Below are 19670 nucleotides of genomic sequence, written 5' to 3'. Positions count from 1 at the left end.
TGGCTGCTAATTGTATTGGGTTTAAAAGTACCCAGAAGAGGCCAAGCTGTGAAGCAAGGCAAGCTGCTGCTAGTGCCAGACATGGGGCCTCTTATTGAGTGGTATGGGCTTGCTGACAACAGCTGCTGCTTGCTTGAGAGATTTTAAGAAAGTCTGAAGCCTGAGCCAGGACAGGCCATTCATATGGAAAAGACTCTGCAGACCCTTGGGTGGGGCTGCAAATTGGGTAGGGTTGGAAATTGGGTGGGGTAGGGTCTCAGGGAATCACCAGGGTAGAGTGAACAGTGTGAGCCAGGTTGATGGAAACTCAGATATAGTGCCTGTCAGTCAGCTCTTCAGCAGGGGAGGCCTCAGCATAGGAACAGTGACCCTTCTAGCACTTTTGTCTAGGAGAAAGTTGTCTTGGCGTTCTTGTCCTGATGCCAATTTAGTTACTCCCCATATGTCCCTGGATCCTTTCAAGTTGCTGCCCCTGTACTGGAGCTCAGAGGAAGTGAGTTTGATAATTCTGTGTGCCAGCCCTTTAAGAGGAACTGCCTGGGTCTCCAACAGCCTCCATGTCACTTGGCTACAATCCCAGCTTGTCTTTATAGCCCAAAGTTATAGGGAGATTTCATCACAGCTTGGAATCCTGGGCTGAGGAGACAGGCTATTCATATGGAAAGTTTTCTCTCCCACTTTAATGAGTTCTTAACCTGTAATATGAAGGTGCTAGATATGAGATTTACATCCATTATATCATGCACTCTCTGTGATCCTAGTAAACAGATTCTATCATTATCCTGCCTCTCTGTGCCTTGGTTTCACTACCTGTAAGATAATTGCAACTATATCCATAAGGTTTTGTGAGTGTTAAATGGTTTGATACATGGCAGGGCGCTTGGTGGTGAGTAAACACTAATAATGATATTATATGCACCACCACCCTGACCAATAACCCTCCCAAGCTAATTTGTATCCCCAAATGCTTTGTTGAGTTCAGGGGATGAACTGCCTCCCTCCTCAAGCTGCCACAGAGGTAGAAGGGCTGAGGGCCTGGGTTCTGTTTCCCTGAGATCTTTATCACTTCCCCATCCTGGCCTGGGCTGACCTTAGGGCAGGCCCAGAGACTCAGCCTGATGCTTGATCCTGGGTGGACCAACAAGTCAGAGTAAGACCTCAGCAACCCATATCGAGAGAAAGGGTGGTGAGAGTGTGGAGGGATGGGCCTGGACACCAAGTGACTCAGAGGGTCTCCCAGCCAGATATTTAAATGTGCAGGGAGGGCAGAGACACAGCGCAGGGAGAGACCAGCTGGAGTCTGAGGTCAGGTTCCAATCGCAGCTCCACTCCAGCTTTGCTGATCTGTCTGAAGACCTCTGAGCCCACGGTGTTTCCATCTTTGAGGTGGGAAGGTGGGTGACTGGGTTCCCAGGGTCTCTCTATTCTGATCATCACTGGTGTTCATTTATAATGGGAGTCTGACCTCACCCTGAGGGCCTGTTGTGTGGGCCACCCACAGGGCTGGGAAGTTTTGGCTGAGTGGGTGGTGGTAGCCATGGTTTGGAGGGACAGCCTTCACAGGTACTTCACCTGGCCTGAGATCTGACCTGAGTTCTGCTCTTCCCAAAGGGATTTACCTGAAGCCCAAGACACCATAGGTCCTGGTCCCCTGTGCTGGGCCTGAAGAAGCAGGTGATGATCGGCACCAGGTGAGTCTGGGGGTGGAGTGGGGCCCATGGGTGCAGCCCCAACTGCTGAAACAGAAGGACTGAGACTATAGGTGGCTCTCACATCAGTCTCAGGGATGGGTGGCCAGCAGCAGGTGCAGTGGCTGCTTTAGGCAGCCCAGGTGCCAGTCCCAGCTCAGCTACTGGCCACTTGGTGACCTTAGGCAAGTCCTTTCCTCTCTCTGGGTCACTTGTCCACATGTGTAAAGTGGAATGTTGGGCTAAATGACCCCCTGGCTCCCAGCTAGCCCTATAATCTAAAGACCGTGGACTCTGCACTTATCTTTTCTGTGGGTCACATTTCTCATCTGTGAATGGGAACATGTGTGTGCAGGAGCCTGGAAGAGGATGCCAACCACCTATGGTAGGGCTCTTTTGAGCATCTCCCTTGATCCTATGTTTATATTGATATTAGAGAGAGGAAGGGAGAGAGATAGAAACATCAATGATGAGAGAGAATTATCAATCCGCTGCCTCCTGCATGTCTCCAAAGGAGATCAAACCCACAAATTAGTCATGTGCCCTGATGTGGAATCCAACCCTGATCCCCTGGTTCATGGGTCAATACTCAACCACTTAGCAACACTGGCCTGGAAGTTTTGTGCATCTTGTTTGGTTTCATACTAGGTCTCTGAAGCAGACCGGGCCTGGCCAGTGGTCCATCCTACAGATGAGAAAGTTCATGAGGATTCCATGGAGCTCTATGTGGCTGCATGGGAGGGCCAAGGACTTACTGGCCCAGGAACTTTGGCTCCACAGGCCAGCAGGGCGCTGGGAGGAGGAGGGAGGAGTGTCCTCATTGCAAGGTTTTTCCAGGATGCTGGGAGTGTCCTTGGCAGAGGGCTCTGATGGACAGTCAGGGATGAGCACCACCCTCACCAACTTGAAGGAGAACGAAGGACGCTCTGGAAGCTCGTTGATGAAGGATATCATCCCCCTGGGGCCTGAGGAATCTGCCATGGAGGTGGTCTTGAAGAAGATCCGGGAGCTCTCTGATTCGGTGAGGGGAGAGGAGGGAAGGGAGGGGAAGGTCATGCAGTGGGGAGTGGAGAGGGTGGATCTCTCTCCCCACTTAGGTGGGGACAAATAAGACTTTGTTTGTGTTTTATTAGTCAGTTTCCTAGGTGTTACTGAATAGCTGTGTTCCCTGGTGGCATGGGATAGCTCTCCTGTCCCCTTCTAGTCCCCCGCCAGCTCCTGGGATTTCACCCTGTGCCAAGCGATCTGGGTGAGGGTTGGAGAGTCCAGGCCCCCATAAAGCATTAATGCCAGAGGTCTTGATCCAGCATCTTGAAGGGTTCAGGAATCTGGAGAAGGCACTGTGTGTAGATTATTCAAGAGTCCAGAGACGAAACATAATTTTGAAAGGCATTATGGGGAGTCAGAGAAGACTTAGCTAAAGGAACTAAGTTCTTCTTGTCTCAGGACCCCTTGCTATTTATTAACACAATTTGTCCTAAGGCAAGGTAGATATACACATCAAAGGGTAGGGTTACTATATAGAATTCATTGTCAGATTAGGGAATTGCCTTCAGCTGTGAGGTGTTTGTCCAGTAGGAGGCAAGAACATGTAGATTAAGATGCCCTTACCTGCCTGGCAGCAAGCAATCATTTAATGCATCCTTTTCAGGTTTGGGGAAATGCCCTCAGCCATTGCCAGATGATTCAGCCCTGCTGACATGCTGGAATTGGCTTCCAGCATTACCTAATAGCTGTGTTCCCCGGTGGCATGGGGTAGTTCTCCTGTCCCCTTCTAGTCCCCCACCAGCTCCTGGGATTTCACCCTGTGCCAAGCGATCCGGGTGAGGGTTGGAGAGTCCTGGTGCCCATTTGGTCTATAAAGCTTGTTGCCCTCTTGTCTTCCTGTTGTAAGAGTTAGAAGGTCAAGGCTCAAATCCTACCATTGCCATGTAGTTGCTACTGAGCTTGACGGGAAGACTCACACTTTAGTGCACCTGACACCTGTATAATTTTGTTAACCAGTGTCACTCCAATAAGTTCAATAAACAGGAAACATTTTTAAAAAGAGAAAAGAGATTTTAGAGCCGCAGTTTCCTCTTTTCCTAACTGGGTAACAGCAGTACTTGCCGCATGGAGACCCTGTGAGGATTCACTGAAGTGACACAATGCCCAGCCTTTCTTGCCTCTCTCTGCCTTGGCAGGACCACCGAGACCCCTTCATGGTGGGCGACCTGGGAGTGTTGGCCAGCCGCCACCAGGCCTTCTGCCAGGCCCTGCCAAGGGTCTCGCCCTTCTATGCAGTGAAGTCTAACAGCAGCCCCTGGGTGCTGCGTGTCCTGGCCGCCCTGGGCACCGGCTTCGACTGTGCCAGCCAGGTGAGCCTGGGCCACAGCCAGTTTCCTCATTCATAGGCCTGACAGTTCCTGGAAGAAAAAGCCCAGTTGCCAGGTGTCTCAAAGTGGGGACAGCAGCCCATGAACAGTGGCTGATGTGTGTGGTGCCCAGTTGTTTGTGAAAGAATAAATGAATGAAATGGGAGTAGTGCACCCTCCACTGATCTAGGTGACGAGGGCAGTCAGCCTGAGCTAAGGAGTGGAGGGAACATGCGCTTTAATCCCCAGACCCCGTTCTGTCTTGGCCCAGCCATTTCACTGGAGCCTCAGTTTGTTGGTCTTTAAAATGGGTTCAACTATATGTTCCTCAGAGCAGTGTAGAAGCTTAAGTAGCACAATATGTGCCCAGTGCTGTGCCAGATGCACAGTAGGGACTCAGTAGGGGACAGCCCCTCATGCCTGTGGTTCCTGTGCCCAAAATGCAGGGGAGCAGGGAGGCAGCCCCTTACTCGGGCTTTGCCCATGGCAGGTGGAGCTGGAGCAGGTGCTGGGCCTGGGCGTGGCCCCCTCACGCATCATCTATGGCAACCCCTGCAAGCCCGTCTCCCACCTGCAGTATGCTGCCCGCCATGGGGTGCAGCTCCTGACCTTCGACAGTGAGGAGGAGCTGACCAAGGTGGCCCAGCACCACCCTGGGGCCAGGTGAGACCAGCAAGGCTGCAGGCAGGTGGGAACAGGGAGGAAGTTCTGGCAAACTGACTTGGGCCTCAGCTAGGAGATGCCCAACCAGCAAAGAGCAAGAATTAGTGCCAGGTGTACCAGTGCCCTCCCTGGTGCCCACTCATGTCAAAGATTCCCTGTGTCTGCAGAGGCGCTGGCAGAGCCTGGCATTAGGAGGTCTGGAGTCAGCAACCTCATGGGAAAAGCACTCACATAGGATCAGGAAGACCAGGGCTCACATTTTTGACTTACTTGTCCCAGCTGTGTGTTCTTGGGAAAGCTACTTAACGTCTTTGATCCTGTTATTGGAGGTCTGCTGAAGGGATGCTTATAATTTTATCCTTATCCTGCTTTTTCTTGCCTGGGCAGAAGTCTGTAACAAGTAGTGTACCCTAACTGGTTTGCCTCAGTGGATAGAGTGTCGGGTCTGTGCACTGAAGGGTCCTGGGTTAGATTCATGTCAAGGGCACATGCCCCAGTTGCAGGCTTGATCTCTAGTAAGTGGAGTACAGGAGGCAGCCGATCAATGCTTCTCTCTCATCATTGATGTTTCTATCTCTCTCTCCCTCTCCCTTCCTCTCTGAAATCAATACAAATATATTTTAAAAAATTAAAGAAGTAGTGTGTTCCCTCCCTGGATCTCCAATGCTGGGGACTGAGGCAGGGGTGGAGGGAGGGTGGATGGAGTTTGGGTGGGGGCAGAAAAGCATTCAGGCCTGGGGTTCATGTGTCTAAGAATGCCTGTCACTCTCACACCTCCGCCCAGACTGGTCCTCCGACTGTGGACCGAGGACAGCCAGAGCCCATTCCCTCTGAGCGCCAAGTTTGGGGCCAGCCTGGAGCTGTGTGGACACTTGCTCAAGTCCGCCCGAGACCTAGGCCTGGCTGTGGTGGGAGCCAGGTAAGAGCACGGACTCTCCCTCCTGCGAGGCAGGGCTCCTGGTCCCCATGCCTGTCTGCGGCCTCTGACTCCCTGGGTGCCCTCGGGTCAGCGTGGCCCCTCTGGGCCTCCAGTGGCTCCCTGTGGTCCTCAGAAGAGGAGGTGGGTGTCAGCTGCTGGGAGGGTGGGGCAGGCAAGGCACTGGCCTTGGGTGTAAAATTTAATGGGGTGCCAAAAACTTTGTACTCCAGATAAATAATGTTTTAATACAGTATTTAAAAAATTAATGCAGAAAAAAATCCATGATGAGAGAATATCAGAATTTTAAATCAAAATGGGACTGGCATTTCTAAATTTTCCTGTGGCTTCTGGGTACAATTATTCTTAACTAATCTCGTCTTTAAAGTTTTTGTATTTTATTCATCATGGATATTTCTGCATCAGCTGGTTCGATCCCTTGATGGGGTGTGTACAGGAGGCATCCAGTTGAGGTCTCTCCCTCACTCGCTCTTCCTCTCTCTCTAATATATATATAGATAGTGCATGGAGGTTATTTACGTTGATTGCTCAGAGCTTTGGTGCCCCCTTGAATGTTGCACCTGGAGAGCATCCTCCCTCACCTCACCCAACCTGCCCCTGATTGGGTCCTCTACGCCCCTGGCGGATGTTTTGAGATTTGGGGTTCAGATCACTTGCATTCCAGGGAGGAGAAGAAGGGGAGCCCCTGCCGCGAGGCTTTGGGAGGGGTAGCTAAGAGAGGTGACTGTCCCACAACCACGAGAGCCCACCTCACGGACTCTCATGTGGTGTGTGTCTCTGGGACCCCCATGGGCACAGCCAAGGCTGTGGTTCCTGTGGGTGCCCACGAGCTCCATGTAGTCACGCATGTCCCCGTGTCTGTGTCCGTGTGCCTGTGTGGCTGTTTCCGAATGTGTATCTCCTCCTGCTGACCCTTGCGTTTCCTCGTGTGTTTCTGCACCTGTCACTCCACCTGTGCTCAGCTTCCACGTGGGCTCGGGCTGCCAGAATCCCCACAGCTTCGCACAGGCCATCGCCGACTGCCGGCGTGTGTTCGAGATGGGCCGTGGGGTCGGGCATGACATGAGCCTCCTGGACATTGGAGGGGGTTTCCCCGGAGTGGAGGGATCTGAGCCGGAGTTTGAGAAGGTAAGAGGGGAGGAGGAGAGGGCATCTGGGGGCCCCAGCCGGGGGTTTATATCACAGAGTGTGTGTGTGTACAGGGAGCTGTTGAAACTCAGTCCTGTGCCTGCATGTAGCTGGGCTTTGTGTTCGTTGAGAGGTCTCTGACGCTACATGTGTGGCCTGTGTGCATTTACACAAGTGTGTGTGTGTGTGTGGGTGTGTGTGTGTGTGGGTGTGTGTGTGTGTTTGCATGGGAGCATGCGGTTCTGTACCTTCTATAGACGTGTTGGTTCCTACCCCTGGTAAGGCTACAGTCAGATAGAGGTTTCCTTACTGTAACCCCCACACCCAGGGGACAGTTTCCCTTTGCTGATCACATATTGATTTCAATGTTTCCAAGTCAGATCTCATGGTGCTGCAGCCTGGTCACTAGGCTTGTGCCCTCGGGCACTTCTCCCCTCTGGGCCACAGTCTCTACCTGTTTCCTCCCCTGCACAAGGGAATGCTGACACCTTCCCACAGAGCTGTCAGGGGAATGAAGAGAGAAGACGCAGGGAAAGACCCGCACAGGGACTGGCCTCACAGGGCTCGGGTCTGTCCCCACAGATGGCGAGAGTGATCAATGCTGCCCTGGCCCAGGACTTCCCCGAGGGGACCGGCATGGAAGTCATAGCGGAGCCAGGCCGCTTCTACGCGGCACCTGTCTGCGTGGCCGCTGTCAACATCATCGCCAAGAAGGCTGTGCTGCAGCCTGGTGGGTGGGCCCCGATTGGGCAGGGAGCACTCTGTCCAGGGGTCCCCAGGCCTTGGGAGCAGGAGGGGCAGAGGGTCTGAGTTCCACCCTGGTTCCTCATTCGGGGGAACATGCTTTGATGTAGCTGCAGGATAGAGCCTGTCAGTACCGTTACTGTGTTGTTCTCAGAGAGGCTGGAGGGAGGCACTGAGGGTCTTTATTCTTCCTGTGTCTGGGGGGGAGTCTGAGAGCACAGCTCATGGGCCACAGCCCCCCCTGCTGGTATGCACCTTACTGTTTCCAAGCAAGCATGTTCTAACAGGCGCGGAGTTTTAGAACCCAAGTTCTAGGGAGTAAATAATATTTCTACAACAAACATATGAAGGAAATATTGTCGGTACCATGGCCGGGAGGTTAAGGGTGACATTTGTAGGGTAACAGTAAATGATATTGAGTCAACCATCTCAGGAGAGTTATTGGTTGTTTGTTATTTGGGGGAAGGGGTTGGGTGGGGTTGCTGTCCTCACAAAAGGAGCTAAGTGGAAACTGAAGTGCACGTTGAGCTTGATGAGACTCACCCTCTGGGTTACCGTCATATAACTATTTCTAAATAACTTTTATTTTATATTATTTTAAAAATATATACTTATTGATTTCATATTTTTATTGATTTCAAAGAGGGAGAGAGACAGAAACATCAATGATGAGGGAGAATCCCTGATAGGCCGACCCCTGCACATCTCACACGGGGGATCGAGTTTGCAACTCAGGCAGGGGGCCCTGACCGGGAATCAAACCATGACCTCCTGGTCATAGGTTCATGCTCAACCACTGAGCCATGCCAGCTGGGCTGTAAGTCATTTTAATCTGTTTCCTTATCCTTTGGACAAATGCCCCCCACACACCTTTGTAACCCTAAAGGCACGGGGGGTCCACTAATTACATTTCCTCACAAAGCGTCTCATTAGAGAATGTTGTGATTTGGAGCATATGATTTCAGCCACCATTTAACAAAAGCCTGAGTTATGCATATTATGGCTTATCATTGTTGTCTTCACAATAGCATGAGCTGCCAGTGGTTAAGGATCTATTATGTGAGCAATTACTGTTTTACCTCATTTCTGCTCAGCCCTCCTGTGAGGCAGTTTGGGGCCATTCCCATTTTGGAGGCAGAGATCTGGAGGCTCAGAGAGAGGGAGTGACTGTCCAAGGCTGCACAGTTAGCTCGAGCACAGCGGTGCCAGGTCTGTCTGACCGAGAGGCTGCTGCCCTTGTGTTTGCAGACATGCCAGCCGACGAAGGCCCAGCCTCAGGGCTGCCATGACTAACCCCATGACCAACTGGCTTAGGGACAAGTGGGGCTGTGGGCACAGGAGGCAGGATCAGTGCTGGCAGCTGAAAGAGAGCGGGGACAGGAGGACTCACACCAGGGAGAAGATGGTGGTGGTGGTGGTGAGGGGACCCAAGGAGCGTAAACCAATAATCAGAAAGATCTGGGCATCTAAATGCTCAAAGGGTATGGAATGGCTCCAGGGCCCACAGAAACCAGTTGGAAAGATTAAGGAAATCAATGTCTAAGGACGGACTAGGAGTGGTTGTTCAGAAACTGGTTGGTAGTAGTTCATGTCCTAGGGTCTGTGGCTTCAGGTGAGCATCAGCTCAATGTACATCGGAGTGTGATGCAGCTGGGGAGAAGCCGCCACATGCTCAGTGAGGCATCAACAGAGGCAGAGTATTTAAAGGAATGGAGGTGGCTATTACGCTGCTCTCTGATGGTGAGAGCCGGGCACTGTTTAAGATGTAGCTGGGATCTGCTTTAATCAGCTAACACAAGACATACAGACACAGAAATAACTGCCTTAAATAAAAAGATTTCATCATAGTTCCCTGGATTGAGGAGGCATGGAATGCACCCTGGGTCACATGGAGAAGCACTGGGGAGGCCAGGAGGCAGGAGAAAGGGCCGGCAGTGGTGAGAGGCTTCACTGTGTTTTTCTTGGGAAGGCATGAGGGAGGCAGGCAAAACTAAGTAGGCAGGTTTGGGTAATTTCCATGGGCTGTGGGCTGTAAGGACAGCCCCTAGTAACTGAGTTGCCTAGTCCCTAGCCCCGGGATAGTTAGGGGAGGGTAGTGGTTCACAATGTGAGAGCTCAATCAGGCAGAGGGTTGGCAGATGCAGACTCCGGTCTGGCTGGTCCGCGTGTGCAGGTGCCCTTGCAGGGCTGTCTTCCTGCCTAGGAAGTAGGCAGCCCTGGGAGGAGCGGTGTCTCCAGGGTCAGCAAGGCCCCAGATGCCACAGCATCAGGAAAAAGAAAACAGAAAATATGGGTAACCCAGGCAGTCCTTTGACGAGGGAAATGGACCACTTAGCACACCCCGAATAGCACCCTTATGGCATCATGTCATAAAAAGGCATTTTGCTCTGGGTTTTGTCTCACACGGTAGGCAAAACCTACAGTGTCAGGGAACCTGGTCAAGGTGAGGACAGAAGACCCGGGTCCTGACCTGGGGACTAATCCCAGCCCTGCCACATTGTCCTGTGTAACTTCTTAATGCCGGTGGTCTTGATCCAGCATCTTGAAGGGTTCAGGAATCTGGAAAAGCGCAGTGTGTAAATTAATCAAGAGTCCAGAGAGGAAACATAATTTTGGAAGGCATTTTGGGGGGCCAGAGAAGACTTAGTTACAGGAACTAAGTTCTCCCTGTCTAAGGACCCCTTGCTTTTTATTAACAAAAATTGTCTTAAGGCAAGGCGGAGATATACACATCAAAGGCCAGGGTTTAGTACACAGAATCCATTGTCAGATTGGAGGAATTGCCTTCGGCTGTTCAGGTGTTTGGCCAGTAGGAGACAATAACATGTAGATTAAGATGCCCTTAGCTGCCAGGCAGCAAGCGACCATTTAATGCATCCTTTTCAGGTTTGGGGAAATGCCCTCAGCCATTTCTAGATGATTCAGCCCTGCTGACATGCTGGAATTGGCTTCTGGCAACTTCTGGCAAGACTCAATTTCCTCAGCTGTACAGTAGTGTTCCATGTCCCTACTCAGAGTGTCGTTAGGAGAATGAAATAATTTTATTTGTGTAGACAGGTTGGAAAAATGTCTGGGCCATTGCTCATGGCTACTTATATTATTCTTAGTGGCAGTAGCAGCCCCAGCACAGTGATGGGGTGCAGGTGGGGCAGAGGAGCAGTGGGAACCCAGAGAACTGGCCTGATTCTTGCAGGGGGCCAGGGAAGGGTCATCCAGTGCTGGCAGAGGGTTTTGGCCGGTCCTAGGCTGCTGGACTCAGTGCTGACGGTTAGTGGTGACACCTGGCTAAGCACAATCCTGTCCTCTCCCCTCTCCCAGGAGGCCACCGGAAACTGTTGTACTATCTCAACGAGGGCCACTATGGCAACTTCCGCCTCTTTCACAGGGAGCGTCTCCCCAGTATGCCAATTGTGGTGAAGGTAAGGAGGCCCAGACCCTGATAGCTCTGAGATCAGAACTCTTCCCTGTGAGGCAGGGATCCCACTGTGAGGCGCAAGGGGGCAGAGTCTTAGATTACACATGGCTTTGTAGATTGTCACACCACGTGCGTGTACAAGGATGTGCACAGGCAAGCCTGTTTGTATTTGCATGTGCACTTCTGTGTGTGTGCATTTTTGTGTGTGAGCATGCTGACTGACACCTGTGCAGGTAGGTGGGTGGATGGGTACATGGTCTGTGTGTGCACATCTGTTTACCTCATCTGTTTACCTCTGGGTTTCCGTGTGATCTCTCTGTATGCAGTGTGTGTGTGTGTGTGTGTGTGTGTGTGTGTCCAGAATCCTTGAATGCTGGAGATACCGGAGTCCTACGAAATGGAGGTTCTCTAAGTTGCTTCACAGTAGACTCATCTGGGAAGCTTCCAAGGACCCCGATGCCGAGGCAAAGGCCCAGGCGATTGAAATCAGGCCTCTCCTGGGTTGGGACATGGCATCAATCCTTTGTTAAACCTCCTCCAATGTGATTCCAATAGCAGCTGAGTTTCACCCAGTATTTTGAGTGACTATTGACTAAAATCTTTTGCTTTTATAGATGGGAAACGGAGGCCCCATGTGTGTGTGGCCTTGAGAATTAGCAGGGCTAGGATGTGTCACTTGAGCGAATATAAGCTCCATGAGGGCCAGGTCAAGAGCAGTGCCTGGCACATAGGGACTGGTGGGTGTGAGTGACTGCCAGTGTCCTTGCTGGTGCCTGGGGGTGCTCTGCTGGCTTAGGGCATGGGCTGGGAGGGTGGGTTGGGGGCAGGAGCTCTTCCTTCTCTGATTCCCCACCCCTGTGTCCCTGCAGGAGCTCTGCTCAAAGCCGCCTCTCTTCCCCTGCATCCTTTATGGCCCCACGTGCGATGCCTTTGACAAGTTCTTCAACAAGGAGGTGCAGCTGCCTGAGCTGGACGTGGGTGACTGGCTCATCTTCCCCTCCATGGGCGCCTACAGTTCAGTCATGAGCTCCACCTTCAATGGCTTCCCGCCTGCGACCATCTGCTACATGATGGGACCTGAGCTCAGGTATCTGAGGAGAGCTCAAGGATCTGAACTTGGCCCAGGGAGCTGATGGCTAAGCTCTGGGTTCCCAGGTCCAGGAAATACCATACCCCCCCGCACCCATTGGCCCCAGAAAATATCCAACTGACATACACTGCCTATGGGGTGACCTGTTACACCCATTACCCATATAAGTCCAAGGCAGCCCTCCTGGGCAGTGTGACAGCTCTGATGTTTAGACGCCTCTGTGTCCACAAGCTGACATCCTTACAGCCCCCGTAACCCTTGATTCTTGGCCAAGTCCCCACTTTACTCTGACCATTTGTGGCTGTTTCCTGCTTCCCTCATTCGAAGTCCCTTCCCTACCAGCCTCAGGCTCCCCCACAGGGTCAGCCCAAGGGCCCCCTATTAGCCCAATCTAGGGTTCACTCCCTGAGCTGATGGGGTTTCTAGAACACCCCTTTACTGGTACAAACTTTCCACAGGAGCCTGGTGGAGACAGCTGGGACATGGCAGAATGGAGGGGTTCCAGACACTTGGTGCGTCACCTGGGAAAGCTTGGGGCGGAGGTGGGGGTGGGGTGGGGAAGAGTCACATGTGGGAAGCAGAGGTTTGGTTGCCTCTGAAATGATGAGGCAATTTTCCCCCAAATGGTGGCCTGAAACACAGGCGAGCCCTTCTGGGCAGACTACTCCACCCTTGTGTTCTTACCCAATGAGCCCTGGAGTGGGGTAGCTTGAGAAACTGGTGTTATTACAGCACGTGTCCCCTGAAGGCCATAGCCTGGAGTGTGAAGCAACCTGCCTTGGCCAGGACCTTGAGATTCTTTCATCCCTCTTTTTATTTAAAACAATATGTATCTTAAGAATTAATTTTGAGAGAGAGAGGAAGGGAAAGGGAAAGAGACAAACATCGATGTGAGAGGGGAACATCCATTGGCTATCTTCTGCACGCCCCTTACTGGGGATCAAGACAGTCCACAACCCAGGCATGTGCCCTGACCAGGAATGGAACCAGCAACCTTTGGGTGCTCGAGAAAATGCCCAACCTACTGAGCCACACTGGCCAGAGTTCATCCCTCCTTTTATCCAATTAGTGACCCCTGAGTTGTTCCAGAAATATTCACGTGAACTATAGGCACCCATTCTAGTGCCAAGAACACTGGCTCTGGAGTCAGACCTGTATCAAATCCAGGCTCCACCACAAACTGGCAGTGTGGTCAGAGCCTCAGTTTCTCCATCAATGGCATGAGAATGATATTAGTCAGTACCATCCTGGCATGGCTGTCGAGGGGATTAAGTCAGATAATGCAAATCCTCATTCAGGTCAGTTCATGTCCAGAACCCTGCCTCAGGTTGGCCTTGATCCTGGACCTTTCCTACACAGAGACCACTCCCTGCCCCCTAGGTCTGGGCATCCTCAGGGAGCATGTTGCATCTGGCCATACAGGTATTGGGCCAGGCATGTGGGTGACTGTCCTGGCGTTGGCCTTAAGAACGCCCCAGTTTGAAAGGTGGGAGGACAAGGAATGGGAATATCCAACTCCAAAATAAGACAGGTACTACCGTGTGTCTCCCAGGTTTAGAAACAATGTTTGGGAAAGTTCTGAGCTGAGAAAAGAAAATGTGTCCTACAGGCAAGGACATTGGCGGAGGTAGGGGCAGTGGGTCCCAGAGGCCAAAGCCACTCACCTCCTGTGTCCTGTGTCCTTTTTAAGCTTCACTTGATACGACTTCTCTGATCCTCAGCTCCTGCAAATGGTCCTCGTCATCCACCAGAGCCAGCCCCACCATCTCACTGCTGCCTCCACACTCAGCTAAGACCAGGGGTATTGTCCAGCCTCCTTGTGCCAAAGACATCTCAGCCCCAGACATCTGAGGAGAAAGGATGGGTTGCAGATGCCTCCTAAGGACGCTAGAGGGCTCAGGCAGCCTTCAGGTCCTGTGTTACTCATTCCTCTACTCCCAGATCCTGAAATTTGGGCTAGAAACAACCACACTTTCCCCCCTCAGAGGTGTCTGGAAGAGCAAATATGAGTGGGCTTTAGCTAAAAATAAAGTTACATTCATGTGCAAGAATTGCTGGAGTGTTTTGTGCTTTGGTCTATAGGTGTTGCCCTGTGGCATTTTGGATGTCAACTCATCTACCCATTCATTCATGAATCCATTCATCCATCCATTTATCATTCATCAGTCTTTCCATCCTTTCATCCATTGATCTATCGTCCATCCATCCATGCATTCACTGACCATCAATTGATCCATTGATCCATTCATCCAACGGTGCATCCATCCATAAAATAAAATGTGAGGGCCTAGTCTGTGATGGTGTTATTCTAGGCAAGGTTATACAGGATGAATAAGATGTGCAGAACCTGTCCTCATGGAGCTAACCTTCCATTTTCTTCCATTGGAAAAATCAGAGCAGGAGCAAACATATAAATGATAAAATAAAGTGGAAGAACAAGTATTGTAAAGAAAAATTAAAGCAGGCAAAGGGATATGGAAGGATAGAGGATGGTGCTTTGTGGTAGTAAAATAAGAAATGTTTAAAAATGCCAAAAAATGTTAAAAAGGTTTTAAAAGGTTTGAGTTAACTGTCCTGAAACTTAAAGTGTGATATTAAGGACACATTCCCCACTGCATTCCAGCGTGTGTATTCCATTGATAAGGGTTTGAACTCAGACTGCTGACTTAGAGTGACTTGCCCTGATAACCATGTCTGATGACATATACTCCTCCCCCTCTTCAGAGTGAAACCGAGTGCTTGCAAAGTTTGTTTACTGATATGCCCATAGAAACTACTGTTAAACTTGAGATGTTGTTATGCATTTTGATTACCAGAATCCTCTACTCCCCCCTGGACTGCGTGGGTACTATAGGCCATTCAAGTTGGTCATTGCTTGATTGCTGGATGCCTGGTCCTTGCTAATTGCTTTGATCCCTGCGCTGCACTGGTGGCTCTGATCGCTGGAAGTTATCTTCGCTGATCGCCTTCAGCTTGGGCGCAGTCCCCTTCCCCACTTGGTTCAGCTCGGCTTGGTGCCAGAAGACAGACGAACAAACGGTGGGGCCTCAGGTAGATCCAAGCTGTGTGCAGGGATCTCTGAAGGCAACGCCGCCCTGAAACTGAAACTTGGTTCCTGATCTGACCAGCCAGCCAGAGAAGGCGCCCCTGCTGCCACCAGAGGAAGCCACACTTTGGGAGCTCCCTTTAAGCCTGTACCCATGGCACCAGGAATTTTGTAACAGTGTGTTCTGTGTTAATAAGCTTTGGACCCACTGCAATGATAAAAAGAGAATAAATCGATGTGTGAATTGTAACTGCAACTATTTGTGTGGCATAGTTCCTCTGGCAATAATAATTATCTTACCTAATAATAGACAAACATGCAAATTGAACGTACCTTTGCTACCCCAAGCCACGCCCACCAGCCACGCCCACAAAACCCATCCAGAGATATGCACATTAACCCAACAAAGATGGCAGAGGCCAGAGTCTGAATACTTGTGTTGCAGCCACAGCTACCATGCAAGCATCCAGCTCTGGCCGCTCCAGGCCTATTAGAGATGCAGAAGTCAGGGGAGACAGAGAAGTCTGGCTCCAGCGCCTGAGGATGGCTGCGGCCTGGGAGATGAAGAAGCCGGCTACCCCTTGAACCCAGTCTGCAGCCGGCTGGAGAAGCCTCCTGCCTGTGACCTCAGGCCTCAGCAGGCAGGAGAAGCTGCCTGACCGTGATCCCAGGGCTCAGCAGGCCAGAGAAGTCGCCTGCCCTTGACTCCAGGCTGCAGCAGGCCAGAGAAGCTGCCTGCCCTCCATCCGTCCGCCCCATGTCATCAGGAAGACTGAGAAACCGGGCCCCAGCGCCTGAGGCTGGCTGAAGTCTACGAGACGAAGCAGCTGCCTGCCCCGTGATCCCAGGCTGCAGCCCGCTGGAGAAGCTGCCCACTGTATCACAAGGGGACACGGAGAAGCCGCCCACCTGCGGTCCAGGTGCCAGCACCTGAGGCTGGCTGTGGCCCAGGAGACGGACAAGCCATCCGACTTGAGGTCTCAGGCTGCAGCCACCGGGAGAAGCTGCCAGCACTGTGGTCCAGGTCGCCAGCGCCTGCATCCCGGGAAATAGTTCCCTCTTCTCCCACTGCAGTCATTACTCCAATATTCCCCTTCTGAATTTCTCTCCTGTGCCGCAACCCAACTCCACTTTTCATCGGAAGGATACGGAACAGAGCAGTGTTAAAAGCTTACATTTTTAAGCTGGTAAGGTTGGTACTTAAACATATAAATGGAAAACTAGAGTCCTTAAGGTAACAAAGGCTACAAAGGGAGGGGGACAGGGACAGGGCATGACATATTATATCCAGCAATGCATATGGGGACTGAAAACTTTGCAATGATGACAATTAGTGAAGATATGAATCAACTAACATAGTTGACAGGAACAATTCTTCCATCTTTGAAAATACCTACATCAAATCTGTTTAAATAGATTTTCACCTGCATAATCTAACACATTCTGACAAGACCACCACCACCAATGTGGTCAGTGTTGTGCTGATAAATGTTTAACAACTGGCTCTCAATCAAAGAAAACAAAACTCTGATTTATACTGTTGGCCAATTTCTGTGGCACAAATTCTCCATCCAAGGCTGATTTCAGCCGCTAATGTGATGCCACTAAATGCAGAGCTGAGGAGAAACATGCAGTAATACACTATTATATTCTACCAGAAAGACCCAAAAGATATAAATAATGTCAAGAGTCAGAACAGTAAAATGTAGTCAATAAATGAGGAGTGATGAATTTAGAGTATCTATTTCCTTTGGTTTTCATGTAATTTATTCACTTTTAAGATTATATAATTTAATTTTTAATAATGAACATGTTTAACAACCAGCTTACAAAATTCCTGAAAATTTGTGAGCCAGTAAGAGCAGGCTCTAACACAATACTGAGTGGAGTGTAATGGTTAAATGCCAAGGCTCATGGATTTGAAATGAGACTCAGCCACTTTTGGGTTTTGCTGGTCAAGTTACCTGATCTCTCTATACCTCAGTGTTCTCATCTGTGTCATTATAGTACCTCCTGTATAGAGTTGTTGCAAAGATAAAATGAAATCTGTGTATGACACAGCACAGTACCTGAAACAATAATTCACTCAATTTGTTATAAACTGTTACTGCCTCAAAACGTTGTTGACAAAATTACTCATGCTGAAAGAATGAAATTTTATTGATGAGAAAAATGCCTTATTTTGCGATCTACACGGAGACAGTCAATTTTACTTCCTAGGCAGTAGATGGTAATCTACTACTAGAAACTGCAAGGGGGAAAATGACCTCAGTCAACATGATTGAGGCAATGTATTATTAGCTGGATCATAAAGCAGAGAGGATGCCATGCATTCTGGGATACATCTGCAGTAAGAGGCTTCATCTCAGGTATTAATTCTGATCAACTAAGCATCAGACTTAAGATGAATGGTGAGAAGGATTCTGAGGCAGCTTCTAGACTTAGCAGGAATAGAACTTTAATACATAAGCAACAGTTACTATGGTTAATGATGGCAAGAAAAAACACACCATGATCTAATCTAATAAAAGAAAAACATGCAATCCCCTGAGGGCTCCCGGGCTGCCAGAGGGATGTCTGAATGGCAGGGAGCGGGCCTAAACCAGCAGGTGGTCATCCCCTGAGGGGTCCCAGACTGCCAGAGGGCACAGGCCGGACTGAGGGACCCTCCCTGAGTGCACAAATTTTTGTGCACCGGGCCTCTAGTACTAATACAAGGTCAGATGAAATTGCCTGCCATGGTCCTGCCTGCATAAAGTATTCCTTTTGCTGGCAACTACTTTGAATTTCCGAAAACCTGCACGGTTAAAGTTTATTTCAAGGGACACCTCAGATAAGTGCCCCTCCTTTCTTAGACAATTGGCATTGTCAGAAGTTGGTGACTACACATGACAATTGACGTAGTCAGCTTCACAATTAGCATAGTCGGCTTTTTCTGTAAGCCTGAGCAAATAACAGCTATATGAATGAGAGTTAAGTTTAACTCCGAAGAGAAGGAGCAATTTGTCCCTGCTGCCCAAATCACTGGGTGCTTTTCGGTGACTAAGAACCTTTGTGGACGTGTCAGAGATTATTTCTCAGGACATGAAAGCTGCTCTATAGAGAATTCCATCTCAACTATAATTAATTTACTGGCTCACCCGGGGATCGCACATGTTGTTTGGCAAACCAGCGCCTTGAGTCCTTCTGGCTGTTTTAGACGACCAGGAGAGGAACCGAGACACGTAAGAGAGATTGAGATGACCGAAGGGTGACACCTTTGCAGAGCTCAACTCACAAGGAGCACACTTGCAGCCCACTACACAATATCCCTAGAAAATATTTTGCTCAAGCCCTACAGAGAAAAAATAAACTAAAAGGACAAAATAATTATTGAAAAGATTTTTTTCTTTAAAGAAACTCCAGAGAAATCCTATCTAATAAAGAGGGAAGAGAAACAAAGATGGCGGCATAGGTAAACACCTGAAATTGCTGCCTCGCACAAGCACTTCAAAAATACAACTAAAAGACAAAACAGACATCATCCAGAACCACAGGAAGGCTGGCTGAGTGGAAATTCTACAATTAGAAGGAAAGAGAAAAGCACACTGAGACTCAGAGGGGGTGGGGAAGTAAAGTGCAGAGATACAGAGGCACGTGCGGAAAGAGCTGGCAACTGAGGACTCGGTTGTCTTTTTCAATCGGGAGGGAGACACAAGCTCCCGATGGCTCCAACTCCAGTTGTAGATGAGTCTCTGGAGACCAAGAATCATACGGGGAGAAACTGGACTGTCTGGCAGCGGGTAGAACTCGAGGGCGACTTTCTCTCAGAGGTGCTTGCAGTGATTACCGTGGGACAATGAGAAATGGGGCATTTAAGGGGCAGGGCTGAGAATCAGCCATAGCTGTTTGCTCCGCCCTGTTGATTCCCTGAGATCCCGCCCCACCCAAGCTGTGCACAGAGGCTTTTGCATATGAATGACCTGGCCCTTTGCAATCTAAAATTACCTAACAAACTGCAGCTGGGTCAGAGAGACACAGAATTTCCAAAAGAAGGCCCAAGGCCCCACAGCAGCTTGCATTGCTTCACAGCTGGGCCTCATCTGGGCACCTTCAAATCCCAAACAAAGAAGAGGAATCTGCAGATCTCTCTGTAGCTCCTGCTGGGAAGCCTCAGGCAAAGGCTAAATTAGCACCTCCTTAGAGATTCAAGAGCCAGTGTACCCAGTGGTCAGAGTGGGACCATCCAGATTACAACTCCTCAGATCCATAAGGAACATACTCAGGGGGCAGACTCAGTGAGCACCAAAGCCCCACTGAAGCAAGTCTTGCCCCATCAGAGTGTCTCCAGCATAGAAGTTCTCCCACCGTAGACACAGCTGATTCTCACAGCCAATTGGCCTGGTGGTCAATTCCTCCCAGTGATACCAACTACAATCAAGGCTTAACTACAACAAGACTGTGCACACAGCCCACAAAGGGGTGCACCAAGAGTGTCCACCTCAGGTAATTGGGGAGGCTGAGCCACTGGGCCCTATAGGACACCTAGCAGAGAAAAACATCTATGAACACAGGGAAGCAGCCAAAATGCGGAGACAAAGAAACAGGTCACAAATGACAGAAATG

At 50.2% G+C, this 19670-nt stretch overlaps 1 protein-coding gene and 1 long non-coding RNA gene across 2 annotated transcripts; both read left to right on the top strand.

Annotated features, from left to right (window-relative positions):
* Nucleotides 1–1614: 1614 nt before the first annotated feature.
* LOC111823269 (antizyme inhibitor 2-like) lies at nucleotides 1615–12274 on the top strand. Its single transcript, XM_023744231.1, has 10 exons — nucleotides 1615–1691; nucleotides 2526–2709; nucleotides 3872–4045; nucleotides 4533–4705; nucleotides 5490–5624; nucleotides 6605–6770; nucleotides 7353–7500; nucleotides 10833–10933; nucleotides 11799–12016; nucleotides 12085–12274. Exons 1-10 carry the CDS (start codon nucleotides 1678–1680, stop codon nucleotides 12272–12274), a joined length of 1503 nt encoding a protein of 500 aa, XP_023599999.1. The 5' UTR covers nucleotides 1615–1677.
* A 200-nt stretch (nucleotides 12275–12474) lies between these two features.
* On the top strand, nucleotides 12475–14070 carry LOC106699544. Its single transcript, XR_001351170.2, has 2 exons — nucleotides 12475–12531; nucleotides 13741–14070. It is a non-coding gene; the product is annotated as an uncharacterized LOC106699544 (long non-coding RNA).
* Nucleotides 14071–19670: the final 5600 nt, after the last annotated feature.

This window comes from Myotis lucifugus, unplaced genomic scaffold, assembly GCF_000147115.1.
Source record: "Myotis lucifugus unplaced genomic scaffold, Myoluc2.0 scaffold_438, whole genome shotgun sequence".
NCBI classification, from domain to species: domain Eukaryota; kingdom Metazoa; phylum Chordata; class Mammalia; order Chiroptera; family Vespertilionidae; genus Myotis; species Myotis lucifugus.
The sequence above is the reverse complement of the archived record's forward strand: the minus strand, read 5'-3'. Positions and strand labels throughout refer to the sequence as shown.

What these genes read in the sequence shown, in the direction of transcription:
- LOC111823269 (XM_023744231.1), top strand. An exon ending in TCCGGGAGCTCTCTGATTCG is followed by an intron (nt 2,710 to 3,871) that starts GTGAGGGGAGAG and finishes CTGCCTTGGCAG; the next exon opens with GACCACCGAGACCCCTTCAT. An exon ending in CTGGCTGTGGTGGGAGCCAG is followed by an intron (nt 5,625 to 6,604) that starts GTAAGAGCACGG and finishes ACCTGTGCTCAG; the next exon opens with CTTCCACGTGGGCTCGGGCT.